General features: G+C 29.5%; 2 protein-coding genes across 10 annotated transcripts; both read right to left on the minus strand.

The window, feature by feature from the left end:
* Nucleotides 1–769: 769 nt before the first annotated feature.
* On the minus strand, nucleotides 770–4,986 carry LOC127245146 (violaxanthin de-epoxidase, chloroplastic-like). Of its 8 annotated transcripts, none has more exons than XM_051265878.1 (7): nucleotides 4,942–4,986; nucleotides 4,817–4,864; nucleotides 3,519–3,905; nucleotides 3,279–3,445; nucleotides 3,111–3,207; nucleotides 2,609–3,000; nucleotides 770–1,392 (listed from the first exon to the last, which is right to left on the minus strand). In XM_051265878.1, the coding sequence occupies exons 3-7, from the start codon at nucleotides 3,786–3,788 to the stop codon at nucleotides 912–914; spliced, it is 1,407 nt and encodes a 468-aa protein (XP_051121835.1). In that variant the 5' UTR covers nucleotides 3,789–3,905; nucleotides 4,817–4,864; nucleotides 4,942–4,986; the 3' UTR covers nucleotides 770–911. The 8 variants fall into 8 exon arrangements, with proteins under 8 accessions (XP_051121835.1, XP_051121832.1, XP_051121838.1 ...); XM_051265875.1 differs by having other exon boundaries at nucleotides 3,519–3,918; nucleotides 4,942–4,974; XM_051265881.1 differs by lacking the exon at nucleotides 4,942–4,986 and adding an exon at nucleotides 4,677–4,732 and having other exon boundaries at nucleotides 4,817–4,931.
* A 1,371-nt stretch (nucleotides 4,987–6,357) lies between these two features.
* Nucleotides 6,358–8,476, minus strand: LOC127244739 (U-box domain-containing protein 9-like). 2 transcript variants are annotated; one of them, XM_051265220.1, is made up of 3 exons: nucleotides 8,397–8,476; nucleotides 8,053–8,327; nucleotides 6,358–7,612 (listed from the first exon to the last, which is right to left on the minus strand). In XM_051265220.1, the coding sequence occupies exons 2-3, from the start codon at nucleotides 8,293–8,295 to the stop codon at nucleotides 6,527–6,529; spliced, it is 1,329 nt and encodes a 442-aa protein (XP_051121177.1). In that variant the 5' UTR covers nucleotides 8,296–8,327; nucleotides 8,397–8,476; the 3' UTR covers nucleotides 6,358–6,526. The 2 variants fall into 2 exon arrangements, with proteins under 2 accessions (XP_051121177.1, XP_051121176.1); XM_051265219.1 differs by having other exon boundaries at nucleotides 6,359–7,612; nucleotides 8,053–8,469.
* Nucleotides 8,477–16,269: the final 7,793 nt, after the last annotated feature.

Raw genomic sequence — 16,269 nt, forward strand, 5'->3', positions numbered from 1 at the left:
TATTACAATAAAAATATTTAAATATATGTTTTAAATTTATTTTAATTATATATTATATAATAAATTAAAATAAAAAGAAAAAAAATTAATTTTGGTCCAAATATAATTAAAATTAATCAATTTTAATCTCAATATAAAAAACTCATCAATTTTGATTCCAATATAAAAAAAACTCATTAATTTTGGTCCCAAAAAAGTCATTTCAATCAATTTTAGTCTCATCGTTGCAAATTCAATGAATTTTGTTGATATTGTTATGTTCTTTTTGTTTTGATCTCTTGTTGTTAATTATAATATAGTATATGAAAATTGGTGTTTGAACATCATTCATTCAGATCTATTGCTAGAAGATTATTCTCATGTTTTAAGTATTTTATAATCTAAATTTTGTTTTACAAGCTCATTGTGTTTGTTTATTTATTCAAATGTTTTATTCATAGTTCGACAACTTATGATGTATTATTTTTATGGTTTCAATATCAAAATGTAAAATTTCATCGATCTTTCTTTTTTCAGTTCAGTCTTTTTTATGCCCCTTAAATGTGAATTTTCTAGTGGAGTTTAAAACCCATTATCCTTTATATTTAACTAGGATTCTCCATCGTCATCCTCGTCGTCTAAATGAATAGAAAATGAAAGCAGTGCAAATGAATTGGTAGTTGGATGCTCCGATGACGACAATCATGTATTGCATTATGTTTTTGAAGAATTTTTAGAAGGCACAGGTGTTCTTTAAATTTATATATTTCATCTTTATATAATATTAAAAAACAAAAACAAAAATCATCCACAATTTTTTTTCCTTCAAATTATAACCATTAAATCTAAATAAATTTCATCCAATGGCTACTAATGAATTCAAAATAATTACCACAATGCAATACAAAACATATATCTATCTATCTATCTATCTATCTTATCTTCCTCAAAGGTATGGCTTTGCCAAACACCTTTTCAATCTCAGAAGCTTCCATTTTGAGGCCATTCAGTATCTCCATCTCTTCTCTGCTCAATTCCCTCAGAAAATAATCTCTGTCCTTAATCAACTCTTTCAATCCATCTCCCAATCTCTCCAACAATGTCATCTCCTTCTTCTTCACCTCCTCCACTTCTTTCGCCACCACCTCCTCCCCCTCCTCCACCGCCCTCTCCAATCTCTCCGCCAGGGGAGGTTCCGGCCCGCAAGTATTGTCTGTCCGGATGAACTTGTTGAAATCCCGGCCGATGCTTTTCGCGGCCTTTTCTAGTCGGGGCACGATGCTTTCGGGCAAAACCGGACTTCTTGTGTAGACCACTGCTCCTCCGTATCCATCCCATGCGTCGTTTCTGCCCCGGTAGTACACGAAGATGTAATCGTCCGGTTGGTTTTCGACCTTTGATGAAATAATGTACCTGCCCAAATCGACTTCCAAGTATTAGTCGAAAAATCGTGTTGCCAAATGCATGCGAACAATAGATTCGACATGGAGGAGTAAGTAACATGTATGTTGGTTGACTATATACTCCCTTCAACACCTAAAATTGTGCTCAAACTTTTAGGCACAAGTTTTAATATTAGCTTATATTTTTTGCTTTTTATAGTAATAAAAATACAAAGAAATAGTACTACCTCCGTTCCCGTAAGAAGAGTACCATGGATTTTTTTTTGTATAGATCTTTGAATATTAATTATTATATCAATACAAAAGCAAAAAAAAAAAAGACAAAAATACCTTTATTAGTCTATTATAATATAAATACAATAATATTTATAGAGTAAATTATACAAATATAAAGATATTTTTAATGTTAATACAATGGCGTAAGCGACAAATGGTTCCCTTTTATAGAATGGAGGCTGTATAAACTTTTATTAATAAAGGAAATCAAAACATTTTGTATGATATATACAAAATGTTTTGATTTCCTTTATTAATAAAAAATTATAAAGATATTTTTAATGTCAATACAATGGCGTAAGCGACAAATGGTTCCCTTTTTATAGAATGAAGGCTGTATAATTTTTTATTAATAAAGGAAATCAAAACATTTTGTATATGAACAAAAAAGAAAAATGAGATTTAAGTAATTAAGTAATGATACATGTCCCTTTAAACTTAAGCTTTTAATAAGCAAAATAGTTTATAACTCTATGATTTGGAATGTCTGTACCATTCTACTAAAAAATATTGCACATAATCACCTAAATATTGTGCAAGATTCCATCGTATTTTGAAAAATATTGCACAAAAATCCTAACACAAAAAGGATTATGTGCAATATTTTCTAAAAAGCGAGTTTCATGCAATTTCTAAATCATGAAAGAGAATGGTACAAAATTTTCAAACCATAGGTGAATTATGAGTAATTTTGCCCATTTAACATGATATCAGATCCCGGACATCTCATGTTCGAGTTCATGGCCAAGTAGCTTCATAACTCATTCTAATATCATGTAAAAATAAAACTGAGTACAAAGCAATCAAAGAGACGAAAAAGTCATGTTACTTTATATGCATCCCCTGCGTTATCTTTCAATCTTTAACTAATATTTCGAATACATAATATTTTTAGCAATCGAATTATAGAAATCTTTTAATGGAAAAACATGTCGGGGGGGCATACGTACCAGTCATCTTGGTAGTGAAGATACTCGTTGTCATGATTGTATAAAATGCCAGGATAGTTTTGATCTTGCACAAATCGCTGGACAGCTGTTCGGGTGAAAAACCCAGAATCGGGTGTCTTTATTCGCCACGACAAGTTCCCAATTAATCTATTCGATTCTGTATGGAATTCGTGTACTTGGCAATCGAAGGTGTCGAACGTAGGATTAAGGCCACTGGTTATATACCACTTCCCGTTGAAATCATTTATGTCGAAATTCTGCACGAGAACAGCTGGATCGGGTGCCGGAAATTCACCTACATCAGATTTACGAGGCACACATTTCTTTCGTGAGACTGCACACTCATTGAATTCATCAACAACACTATTTTCAAACAAGTCTCCGCACTTTATCTGTTAGACAGACGGACCACTCGTCACTAATTTTATTTTAAAAAAAAAAAGACGAACTAGATAGTTATATTCACTGCCTGTACTAAAACTACGAATCAAATGGGATTTACCTGACATTCGGTTTCATCGGGTCTATCATTGCATGTCTGAAGACAGGCAATGTTAGCTGCACACGACGGGTTTGCAGCACACTTTGCAAGCTCCAACCTGTTGATACATTTGTCTCTTACAATGTTAATTCTTCCAAAATCGTTAAGAAAGTAAATGGAACACACTACCTGCACTCCCTGACCAAACAGGTTACGATTTTTAAGGAATCCACAGCTTCAGCTCTCGGAACAATCAATAATGTCAGTGTAAGTAAGATTGCTGCGCTCTTGGCGTAGGTCGAATGATTACGAACAATGAGCCGTAACATCTTTGGGTAGTCAATTTTTTTTATAGCCTACAGAAGATTTGTCCCATAAACTGAAGAAACAGGCAATGAAAAAATTAAGGGCTAAGATTTAAAACATCACCTCAGCTGCAATTGTTTCGATCGAATGGGTAAAAGACTGCTTCTTTCTTGTTCGTGGTAAGAAATTCCGAAATCTTGGCCCTAACTGCCCTGATTTTAGTAATTTCACGCAATGGGAGTTCCATGCTACCGAAGATCTAGTCATTGTTAGACTCCCATTAATAATATCAGACCCCCTTCGTATGAATCTTACATTGTTAGTAAGTTGTTTATTTTGGAAAAGACTAATTTCTGTGTGGTAAAACACCCCTGAATACGCCAAAACAACCATGTTTACTCTTACGACCGGAAAATGCAATGCGAATGTAGCCTACTCCACTCAGATATACTTCAATCGAGAAAGACCTCAAGAACTTTCCAATATTTCAAGAAGTAGCTTCAATGAGTTCTGCCATGGAAACCTAAACAGAAGTAAGATTGCAGGTAGTTTTTGCCCAAGAACACTAGTAATACACATCATAAATCTTTAGACTATCAAATAACGTTCGAAACTCAGGAATTCAACAAGTAGAAAGAAATTGATCTAAGATATAGTGACTTTTTCAGATAAAAAAGAAATTCTAGAAAGAGAATGCAACATCCATCCCAAAAAACAGCTAACGATAGATCAATAAATCATTTCCCAAAATCCAAATGCATAAATAAAAGAGTATAGCCCAATTTGATGATCAAAATTAAGCAATAATTGGAAGTAGTTTATCAAACTGATTAGCAATTCAACAAATATTGCTGCATCCAATTACCTAAAAGTTCAAATTATTCCAATGGGAAATAGAAATGTTTTCAGATACCTTTAATCACTAATACCTGCCCACAAAAGGATTTTGATCCCCAATTTTTTTTTTTTTTTTTTTTTTCTGAAACATTTCCAATTTGTTAACTGCAATTGCCTCAATGCATACATGAATTAATTTTAAATATCAATTGCCAACAGAGAATTAGAACTAATTAGAAGAATTTCTTCACTTTAACATCGTGCTTTCATATTGCGAGCATTTTTCAGTGAAACCCTAAGTTCGCAAATAAATTACCAGATCTAAGATGAACCTCAATTGCATTTAATGGCAGGTTAAAACGGGGACAAATATATGAAAAAAATGGTTCAAAAATAGCTGCTCCACCTCACCCCACCCCACCCCATTTGAACAATCTAGAGTACCTGATTTAGGGCACGCAGAGTGTCACTAAGAATCCAACATCTAATTAAGCCGCATTCTTCATACACACAAAAAAAAAAAGTCGAAGCAGAATTTTGATGAATTCCCAGTGGCTTGCAAAACAAATTAGAATCCGACAAACCTGTAAATTGAAGGGAAACCTGGAAGAATCTGATGAAATGCAGGGAATCTGAGAAAGAGAATATAAGTTTGGGAATTAGGATTGGCGACGCGAAGAAAGGAGTGAAGAGCGACAAGTGTACTTACCGGAAGAACAAACTGGAAAATTGGAGATAAACAGCAATGGATGTCTTCTTCTGTTAGTAATTTTTTTATTTGGATAAACAGGTGGTTTGTTTGTTTTCAATTTAAATAAAAAAATATTATTCCTCTTTCTCTATTTTTTTTTCTATTAAATTTATTAATTTAGCACTATTTTTTTTTTTTTTTCTATCTTACTATTTTTTATTAATTTTTTAATAAAATTTTTATAATAACTCACTTAATTTTTGATCTAGTTTACTATAATATTAAAATATCATTAATCGAAATGGGAGAGAGTATTATTATTTAGTTCAATATAATATATATTTACAAAATATGGTATAAAAATATTATTTAAAAAAATAAATTGAGAATAAAAAAAAAAAAAACTAATTTTTAACTAATAGAAAACTTTCCAACTTTAAACAAACAAATTACAAGTTTGTTTGGACATAGTTTGATGATAGTGATGATAGTAAAAAATTAAATTGAAAATAAAAATTTAACATGATATAAGTAGATAATATTTTACATAAAAAAAAAAATAAATAAATAAAAATTGGAGTGCGTTTGTTCGTGGGTTTGGGTTTGGATTTTTAAATAATAAAAAATTAAATTTAAATAGTTGTTTAATTTAATATAAATAAATATTGATGCAATATTTTAAATTTAAAATATAAAATAATAATAATAATTTGATTTGATATTTTTTTAAAAAAAATAAATAATAAAAATAAGTGATAAAATAAAATGAAAAAAAAACACAACATTGATGCATAATAAAAATATGAGATCTAATTTTGTCTAGTGGGAAACCACTAGGGCATTAATTTAAAAATCATAATTGTCTTATGGGAGACCATGGGGCATTAATCAAAAAATTCATCATAATAGTGACATTCCATTATATAACAACAAACGAAAAATGGTTCATTATTTATTTTAATATAATACTCCCTCCATTCCACATAATTTGTTCCTATTTTCATCCGTCTCACTCACGTAACTTGTTCTTTCTATTTTTGGAAATATATCTACGGTAATACACCCATATTACATGGGACAGAGTGAGTATAATTTTAAAATTTAACAATCATCCATAATATGTACATTTTCAGTTTGAATTGAAAGTACCTTTTTTTTAATTTTTTTTTTTTATTTTTATATATTTCACTTCAAAATATCCCAAAAAATAATTATACATTAATATAAAAGCAAAAATGTATAGAATACTTCTAGTGACCAATAAAATACTATTATATGTTAGTATCTTGACATAATCTCTATAGTTCGATGCCCAAGTGGAGTTCAAATTCAAATTCAAGAACAAATAAATATGTCAGTGTTGTGTACCAAACAAACACTCACTAACTCTAAATTCAAGAATCAAATCTCCCGGAAATCAGAACAAGTGATAAAAATTTTGAAAAAAAATAATAAAATTATTTATTGATCATAAAAAATAAAGAAATATCTAAATCTAACGACAAGAATGCACCAACAAAGATGAACACACATGCCTTTATTTTGAACACACAAGGTCAAGAATGACGCATAAATATGTACAAGTTCTTACGACATATTCTACTCAAGCACTGTGCAAATATACGAACTTACTCAGCCGATTAAGGATGTCCGTCGCTTTCCTCTTCGCCCTCGACGTTCCAGTTCTCACAACCTGAGATAAAATCTCGTACCCGTTCTCGATTCTATCTACATTCCTAAGATTCCTCCGGTTGCTCATACACATAGCGTGGATAATCGCGACACAATTTTCCTTGTTTTGCTCGGTAGTAGAACTCTCTTTCAGTAAATCAAACAGGCAATGCAGTATTCCTATCCCTTCCATATCCTCGACGGCCTTTTGATGCCTCGACAGCATTGCAAGAATGTCGAGCATTTCGTCAATGAGTATCCGGTCTTTGATCATTTCATAAACGGGCATTACAGCACCGTCAGAGATCGCCCGTTCCCTGTTCTGAATCACAGTGCATAAATTGAGAATCGCTAAAGCAGCATCCCTTGAGGAAAAAAGATTCCCCTCCCTGAATCGAAGAACTTCAAATAGAGATGGGAAAACACCCGATTCGCCGATTTTGGTTTTGTATGAATCAACCTTCGATAATTCATTCAGTGCAGCAGCTGCGTGCCTTGACATTTCCACGCTGTTTTCACTTCCCAAGGATGTTATTAGAAAAGAAATCACCGATGCTCCACAATCTGCTACTATCTTATTCCTAACATCCTCATCGGTAGAAATGTTGAATATTATTGCAAGCAGATCTTCCTGCATCATCAGATCATGGTTAATACCAACACTTTGGATCAAACATGGAATAGCACCCTCGATCTTTCCAAAGAGGGTTCGGAAAGAAGGGGATTTGTATGTCAGCTTCCGTATCTGTTCAACTGCATCTCTATCTTGATTATCAGTTGAACAAGATAATCTTCGAAGCAATTCCATCAGATGTTCTTCATTCGAATATGTTGTGTGTTCTTCTTTTTTATCAACAATCGATGCCGGCGTATCTGCACTGTGCAGTTTGTTCCATTCCATGATCATTTTCTTGACTGAAAGATTTGGAATTAGGTCACAATGCGGTAGCTCTTGCTTGGTCATTGGGCATGATCGATCGGTTTCTAGCCATCTTCGAATAGATTTCTCATCTAATGTCTGCAGAATTCCAGCTATAACATCAAAAGAATGCTCACCAAATCAATATGATAATTAAGAAACTCTTAATTTCATTTGAATCTTCGAAATGAGTTAGACAATCCTTCATAAATTCAAGCTCAAAAGTATATTCATTACTTATTTCCAGCAGATTACAGCAACTACTTCCTGATTCACATATTCTACAATTGAATTGCAGTTAAGATGAATGTAATTATGAATGTTTGTTCAAATTATCAACAAATAAGCACAACGATTCGAATCGACACTTGTCACAAGAACAGTGACGAACAACACCAACAGAAATTCCCCAATTGGAACCTACCAGAAGCATATTCGAATTCACCCTAAAATTCGAACAAACAACAAACTAACCAACCAGCAAAAACAGAATCAAGCAAGCAACCTATCGAAATTGAAGAGCATAAAGCGATTCCAACCTGACCAGAGGCGACGACAACAGGAAATTCCATCACAATCCCCGAAAGTGGACACTTAAATTCCTGAGGGGGTTCTGCGAAACCCAGACTCCCGAATTTCGGATATGGTTGGTGATTTTGCATCGATTTCAAGTCCTTGAGAGCGCACAGAGTTCGAATTGCACGCTCAGTGGCCTCCAAGTCGCAATCATCATCATCTTCCTCAACAATGGCTTCCACCGCTCTCTGTAGCTCCTTCTTCATCTTCAAAACCCCCTCGGTTTCCACTCCTTTCCCTGCCGCTTCAGCCATTAATGATTAATCTAGTCACCTTTCAGGAATTCTTGAGTGGGAGAGAAGCTTACGGATTGAATTACAGGGAGATTAATCGAAGATCAATGCGGTTCTCATCATCTCACGCTTTCCATGCTCACTTTCTCTGCCTTTCCCATTTATTTAATTTCAATATTATTATAACTATCTTTTTTGTCTTCCCTTTTTAGGGATTTTTCATTTTTATTTTTCAAAAAATATTTTTATTTTTTTATATTTAACATTTTTACTATTTTTTAAAAAATGATTTAATATATTAATTATTTATATATTTTCTAATAATTTATATTATATATAATTTTATGTTTTTATAGAATAATATATTGAGTATATTTTATTAAAAATATATATATTTTTTAAATTTATTTTAATTATAGATATTAGGTCAAAAATTAATCCAATTTTAGGTAACAATCTCAGCCAATAACCACAATGTCCTAAGGCTTTATTTATTCAATTTTGAATTTTAGTACACCTGCAACAATTTTTTTTTTTTTTACCAAACTCACTCCAATATTTTTAAATTTAATAATAATTAATTATATCTTTATATATATAAATATATTTTTATATTTTTACAAATTATTACATATAAACCAAATAAAATTAACAACATAACTTTTTTTTTTCCACTTGTAATTTATTTTTATAAATAATGAAAATAATTGCTAATTGGACAAAAAAATTAGAAAAGCACAAAAAGGTTTGTAATTTTTATATTCGAATATTAATTATTTAAATGTAATATTTTATAAAAATAATATACTTTTATATAAATTTGTGATAATTATATAATAAAAAATTAGACTCAAATTAAAAGAAGAGAATTTGACTTTAATATTAATTCAATTTAAAAATATACTCTCCAATTGGTAAATTTATGTAGGTTTATTTGAAAAAAATAAAATAAAATAAAAAATAATATTCTAATATTAAAATAAAATAAATAAAAAGTAATATGAAATATTTTTTTAAAAAATTATTAAAATATTAATAAAAAACCAATAGAGTAAATAAAGAAATAGTACGTTAATAAATTAGTTATTACTCACTAAAATATAAATAATAAAATTATGAATAAATAAAATTATTTATTATAAATAAATTATAACAACAACCAACAAAATAGTGATTGATGGACAAAGGAAGTACTAATGTCATCTATTTTATTTATGAAAAATAGGATTTTTATCTTTTTAAAATTTTTTAACTTTAGCAATCAATCTCTCGACTTCACTAAAAATATAAATTACATTTATTGTTATTTTTATATTAAATATTATATTAAAAATTAATTTTATATTTAAAAATATTAAAATCAAGAAGACACAAAAAGAAACAAAAATTATATAATGAAGGTAATAGAAATTATTTATAATTCATTTATTTATTTTTTTAAATAATAATTTGAATATAATAACAAATACTCGTGAGTATTGAATAGTAAAAATTAATAATAAATAAATATTATGTAAACTTATACTCTCTTTGTCCGAAGAATAAACGAATTTATTTTAGTCACAGAAATTTTTAAAAATATTGATACTATAATAATTTGTAAAAGGAAATAAAAAATTTATAAAACTATTATTTAAAGACAAACACAAATTATAAAATAGAACTATTGCATATTTATTATCATAGTTATCATGGCAATATAGATATATTTTTTATTTCATGAAAATAATCTCTATTTTTCCCCTCAAATTTCTCTCTATTTTTCCCCTCAAATTTCTAGTAATGGCTCGAAATGCAACCAAAACTAATAGGATAAATTGTTTTTTTAGTCCGTATCTGATTCACTTTATAATTTTAGAACTTTAAGTGAATCGTGTTTGAAAATAGTCTCGTAAGTAAAAAATTTTCGCTAAAATAGTCCTCCGGTGCCGGAGTCGCCACGCTGGCAGCCGTTGCTGATGTGGCGCTGACGCGGCTGATATGTCATCGCCACGTTGATGCTACATCGGAGGACTATTTTAAGGAAAAAAAATTTACTTGCAGGACTATTTTGAAACATGTTCCACTTAAATATCCTAAAAATGATAAAGTATGTCACGGGACTAAAAAAATAGTTTACAAAGACATTTTTGTAAAAAAAAAATAAAAACATCATGTGTCGCTGACGTGGAATCTATGTGGCGATAAAATGTCAGCTGCGTCAGCACCATATCAGCAGCGGTTGCCCGTGTGGCGACTCCGGCACCGAAGGAACATTTTAGCGAAATTTTTTTTTATTTATAGGACTATTTTCAAACCGGATCCACTTAAAGTTCTAAAATGATAAAGTGGATCAGATACGAAACTAAAAAAATAGTTTATCCAAACTACTATAATATTGCTTGAAATAAAATTAAAATTTCAATTTATCACAATATATTTTTAGTAATAGGGCCAAAAATGGATACTTTTATTAATCTATAGTAATTTTTTTTAAAAAAAATATATATATTTTCTTCGTCTCATTACAAAGTAATCGTTTTTTCATTTTAGTCTGTCCCATAACAAAGTATTCATTTCATTTTTTAGTAACTGTACTATTTACCTAACATTACAAATACTCTTACAACTTACAATATATTACACAAATATCATTACATTTATATCACACATACTAATAAGATTATTTTAGTCATTTCTACTTTATTCCTACTATATCTCAATATAATATTAATATTTCTAAAACTACGTGCAAAAAACAAATGAATATTTAGTTTCGAGACGGAGGGAGTATTTATTTAAACATATTTTTACTTAAAATGTAACACTAATATTATATATTAATGTAATCTAATTAAAATTTATACTACTTTAAAAAAAAAAAAAAAAAGAACATCAAATTACACTCAAGCGAACATAATTAGAATATTTTAAACTTTCTAATGGAGTGTAACAATAATATTGCAGTATTTGGTATTTGAATTTTAAATTTTAAATAAATTTATTTATTTAGACATGCCGACATTTGAATTTAATAATTATTTATATTTCTTTATAAAAGTAATGGTCACCGTCACACTGCCCTACCCTACGCATGGGTTTAGGAATATTATGGGTATGTCGGAATTGGTTCTGGTTTTTATACGCAGGTTCCCACTTTTTTATTTTTATTTTTTTAATATTTTGAATTAGTTTGAATTTGGTACGAAAATAATGTTTGATGTGATATTTTATAAAAAAATATATATTATTTTAAAAAAATGCAGAGTCCAAATAATAAAATTTAGGAAAATTCGGCTAAAAAAACATACCCTAAATCAATATTAATACAGAAAAAAAAATTAAAATAATCAATAAGCATAATATGGATTTTAGAAAATTGAAACTCCGTTAAATTCCCAATAATATTTATTTTTTATTTTCGTAAATATGAATTTGACAATATATTATAAATTAAATATCTTTAAATATATATTTTTTTTCTATAATAAATAAATAAATAACTGTAGCAAATTTGATAGAATTTTATTGTTTTTATACTCTAATTCGCACATAATCGTCACACAATTTAATTTAGTAAAAACTTTGATAAATTAATATTTTCTCGGTTCAAGTTAGAAAATATACAATTATTTTTTTGTGTTAATTTTTTAATATTATATTAAAATATAGTACAAATAAAAGAAAAAAAAGATAACAATACTTCTGTTAGTATTTTATAATACAAATATATTAACAATTGTATAATAAATTATACAAATATAAGAATATTTTTAATATTAAATTCAATAAAACAAAACTAATTGTATATACTTTCTTGTTGGATAAATGGAGTATTTTTTATTTTATTTTATGTATTCCGTCCGTCCCACAAAAAAGATACTATTTTCTATTTTTATCCGTCTTAAAACAAGGTATAATTTCTTAACTTAGTAACGGTAGTACCTACCTAACATAATAAATACCCTTACAATTTACAATATATTACACAAATGCCACCACTTTTATAACACACCATACTAATAGGGGTATTTTTTTCTTTTTTACTACAAATTAATATAATACTAATATTTAAAAATCTACGTGCAAAAAACAAACGGTGTTCTTTTTACGGGACGGGGGGTGTATTATAATTTAAGAAATTTCCACTTAGTGTGTATTTGTTTGGGGGATTTTCTCCAAACTTCACTACTCTTTCAATTTTATTTTTTTTTCCAAAAAAATATAAAATCAAATACATATTTTTTATTTTTTATATTATATTAAAAATTAATTTACATTCAAAACATCAAATCAACACCCATGTTGGACATGGGTCAAAAAACACCTGAAACGTGAAGGAGGCTCAAAGATAAAAGTGAAGTAAGAGCTCATTGGCCATGGAGCCGCTTAACAGCAATGGAGCTTCAAGCCTCGGAGCCAAAGACTGCTGCTTCCACAGAGTCGAAGGCAACAGTTTCCATTGGATTGTGGTGCTTCCGCAGGGCCGAAAGCAACAACCTTCATGGACCTTAGGGTAGCAATTCCTTGGACTATGGCGCTTCCATCCCGGAACAATGTTTCCAAAAGGTCAAAAAGTGTTGTCTCAATTGGGTTGAAAACAACTGCCTCCATTGGACTGCGGTGCTTCCACAAAGCAGAGGAAGGTTGCCTCCACAAGATAGAAAACAACAGCTTCCACAGATCATAGGATAACTACCTTCGTTGGCTCTGGGTTAATAATTTCGTATTTAACATTAGTGGAGGGCCTATACACTTTCATATTTTATTCAAAAAGCTCAATAGAACAAGCCAACAAGAGGAAAACCGAAGATTCCATTTAACTCGAAGCTATTGGGGATACATCCCCGTAAACCGGTTAGGAGTACGATGGAAACAAGTCGGAGTAAGCGGCATATCTTGTCCAGAGACAATGGAAGAAGTTCAGAGCAAGTGGAACCCGATTCAGAGACAATGGAAGCGGTTGAGAGCTGATGAAAGAAGGTTACTAGGGAACTGATGGAAGGAGGTTACTAGACAGTTGGAGGTAGTGGAAAGAGGTTATCAGACAGTTAGAAGTAGTAGTGGGAGGTTACCGGGTGGTTGAGAGTGATGAAGGAATAATTGGAACCGCCCCTTTTAGTGGGAAGAGACAGTTATTCTATCTTAGGATTAAAACTAGGAAAAAACACATCACACACGCACAAGAAAGAAGATGAGCTCGTATTTTTCTCTATTTTCTTTTCATATTTTAGTTTCGTTTTATGCATTTTAATTCGAATTACATGCTTTTTTTTTATCCGCTTTCCAGTAGATTTATCCGAATTCTAGTAGATGTTAGTTTAAATCCATCGAAATCGATGGTTTAGGCTCGAAGTCTCGCTTAGGCTCGAAGCCGTGCAGGCTCCACCGAAGTAGCCGCCCAAAATCCAACGACGGACAGGCTCTTTGGAGTACTTTCGGAACCCACACCGACAAATCGACGAACTGTCTTGGAACCTCCGAATTTTAAGATCCAACAACCTATTTATATCGCATCATACAACTATTTACGTTCAAAATTTTTATTATTCAAATCTCAATCCAAAATCCCAAACAAACAAACCCTTAGTCAATGAGGCAAAATTGCAATTTACCTGAAAGAGTTAAATGACAAAAGTTGCTTCTTCAAACCCCCAAATTTGTCGTCATCTTCAACTTTAAGTGTGTGTTGTTTTTCACAAGCTTTACTAAATTTTTAATATTCATAAAAAAAATTCTTAAAAAATAATTAAATACATTTTTTTATTTTTTATATAATATTAAAAATTAATTTTACATTAAAAAATCACATCAATATTTATTTATATCAATCATACAACTATTCAAATTCAATTTTTTTACCATTCAAATCTCCAAACAAATCCCAAACCCCAAACAAACACATCCTAATATTATCCTATTCAACACGTGAGCCATAAGTCATTCACCAATAAAACCGACATCCACTCATCTTCAACTCTAACTCACAAAACCATTACCATGACATTTTCAGTGTGATGTAAGCTTGAATACTTAAAAAAATATATATATAAACGTAAATAAGACATGGATTTAATTTACGTGGTTCACCAACACCGTATTGGCTGCATCAATGAACAAAAATAAAGAACAAATTTATTGAAAACGACTATGTTACAACTTACATATACAGATTTCATATTTTTAAATCTATTCAAATAAACTAAAAGAATACGTCAGACAACATACTCAGCCTACTCAGGCCAATATCAACAGTAATGTATGTTAGTGTTTATACATATTCTTGTATGTTCATTTGATTGTCTTTTTTTATTACATGTTTGGGGTAGAATTAGAACAAAAATGGAGGATGTGAATATTCCGAATGAATGGACCGGACCCTTTGAGTTGTCAATAAAGTCAGATTATCATTCCCTAACCTTATACTCCCTCCGTCTCAGGTAATACGAGACTATTACTGTAGATATGAAAATTTACGTAAAATTTAATTAGTAAATAATTAAAAAGTGTATTAGTAAAAATAATTATAGATTAAGACAACTAAATAGTTTAATTAAGATTTAAAAAATTATAAAATTTAAAATTTAAAATGGGATAAAAGTGTATAATCATATTTCCAAAAAACGAAATGACAAATTATGTAGGACGAACGAAAATGAAAAATAAAAACAAATTATGTGAGATTGATGAATTAAGATAGAAGCAAAAGAGAAATGGGATGTTGCAAAAAAATAAAAATAAAAATAAAAGTATGTGTATTGCATTTCGGCCATTTTTTTCTCTTACAGTAATATGTTTTTTTTTTTTATGACGTGGAAATCCGCAATCGCTAAATATATATATATATATTTTAAAAATTTGTATAATGAAAAATATAAAAAATACAACAACAATAATAATAATTAGGTGTGAGTATTAGAATTTTGGTTTTGAATTTTGTCAAATTCAAAATTGATTCAAAATTCGGGTTTGAAAAAATCAAATTCAAAATTCGAAATTCAAATTAAAAAATTCAAACCAACTTGCAAAATTCAAAATAATTCAAAATTTTAATTTATTATTATTTTTTAAAATTTTAAGATTTTGTTTAATATTTTATAATTGTTTTATAATCTTAAATACAATGTAATAAATAAAAAATAATTATATTAAAATACAAATAATATTTTGAATTTTTATATTAAAAAAATAATTATATTAAAAATAATTATATAAAAATAAGAAATGGTTGAAGTCAAATCAATCGCACATGCAAATGCAAATACAGATACAAAGAGGTGGAGATTTTGATTGGACCAATTTGAAGTGACTTGGCTGCCTCCGATTTGTCATTTTTCTCTCATTTGTCTTATTATTTATTTATTTATTTTTATGACGTGGGAATCCACAGCCGCTGCTGGGTAAATTTTGACCGAATTTAATACCCTGCAAACCAGGTTCGACGAAAAAGTCACACTAGGCGAATCAGGTGTGTCTTATTATTATTATTATTATTATTATTATTATTGGGGAGGAATATATAATAATTACTCCCTCCGTCCTAATACAATAGTTTTGTTTATCATTTTTATCCATTTTAAAACAATAGTCTCATTTCCATAAATAACAATATCACTATAAAACTATATTTATTTTTTCATTATTATTACACAATTGCCACTACTTTTTACGCTAATACATTCACAAGAGCAAAAAAATATTTTATCCGTACTTTTTATCTACTACTAATATAATATCAATATTTCTTAAATTTCGTGTCAAAGTCAACCCAGACTATACTTTTAGGATGGAGGGAGTATATAATAAGGACCACCTACCTCTAAATAAATCCTATATATAAAATTAATAATCGTGTCTTATAATATGTATGTATTATTTCATTCTTCTATTGATAATCTAATTAAAGATTCGAAGACAAGATAGAAAGTACATTAGGGCTTCTTTATAAAAGTCGACCCAATATGATCG

The sequence above is a fragment of the Andrographis paniculata genome, unplaced genomic scaffold, assembly GCF_009805555.1.
Source record: "Andrographis paniculata isolate CXL003 unplaced genomic scaffold, ASM980555v1 Contig21END, whole genome shotgun sequence".
Lineage (NCBI taxonomy): Eukaryota > Viridiplantae > Streptophyta > Magnoliopsida > Lamiales > Acanthaceae > Andrographis > Andrographis paniculata.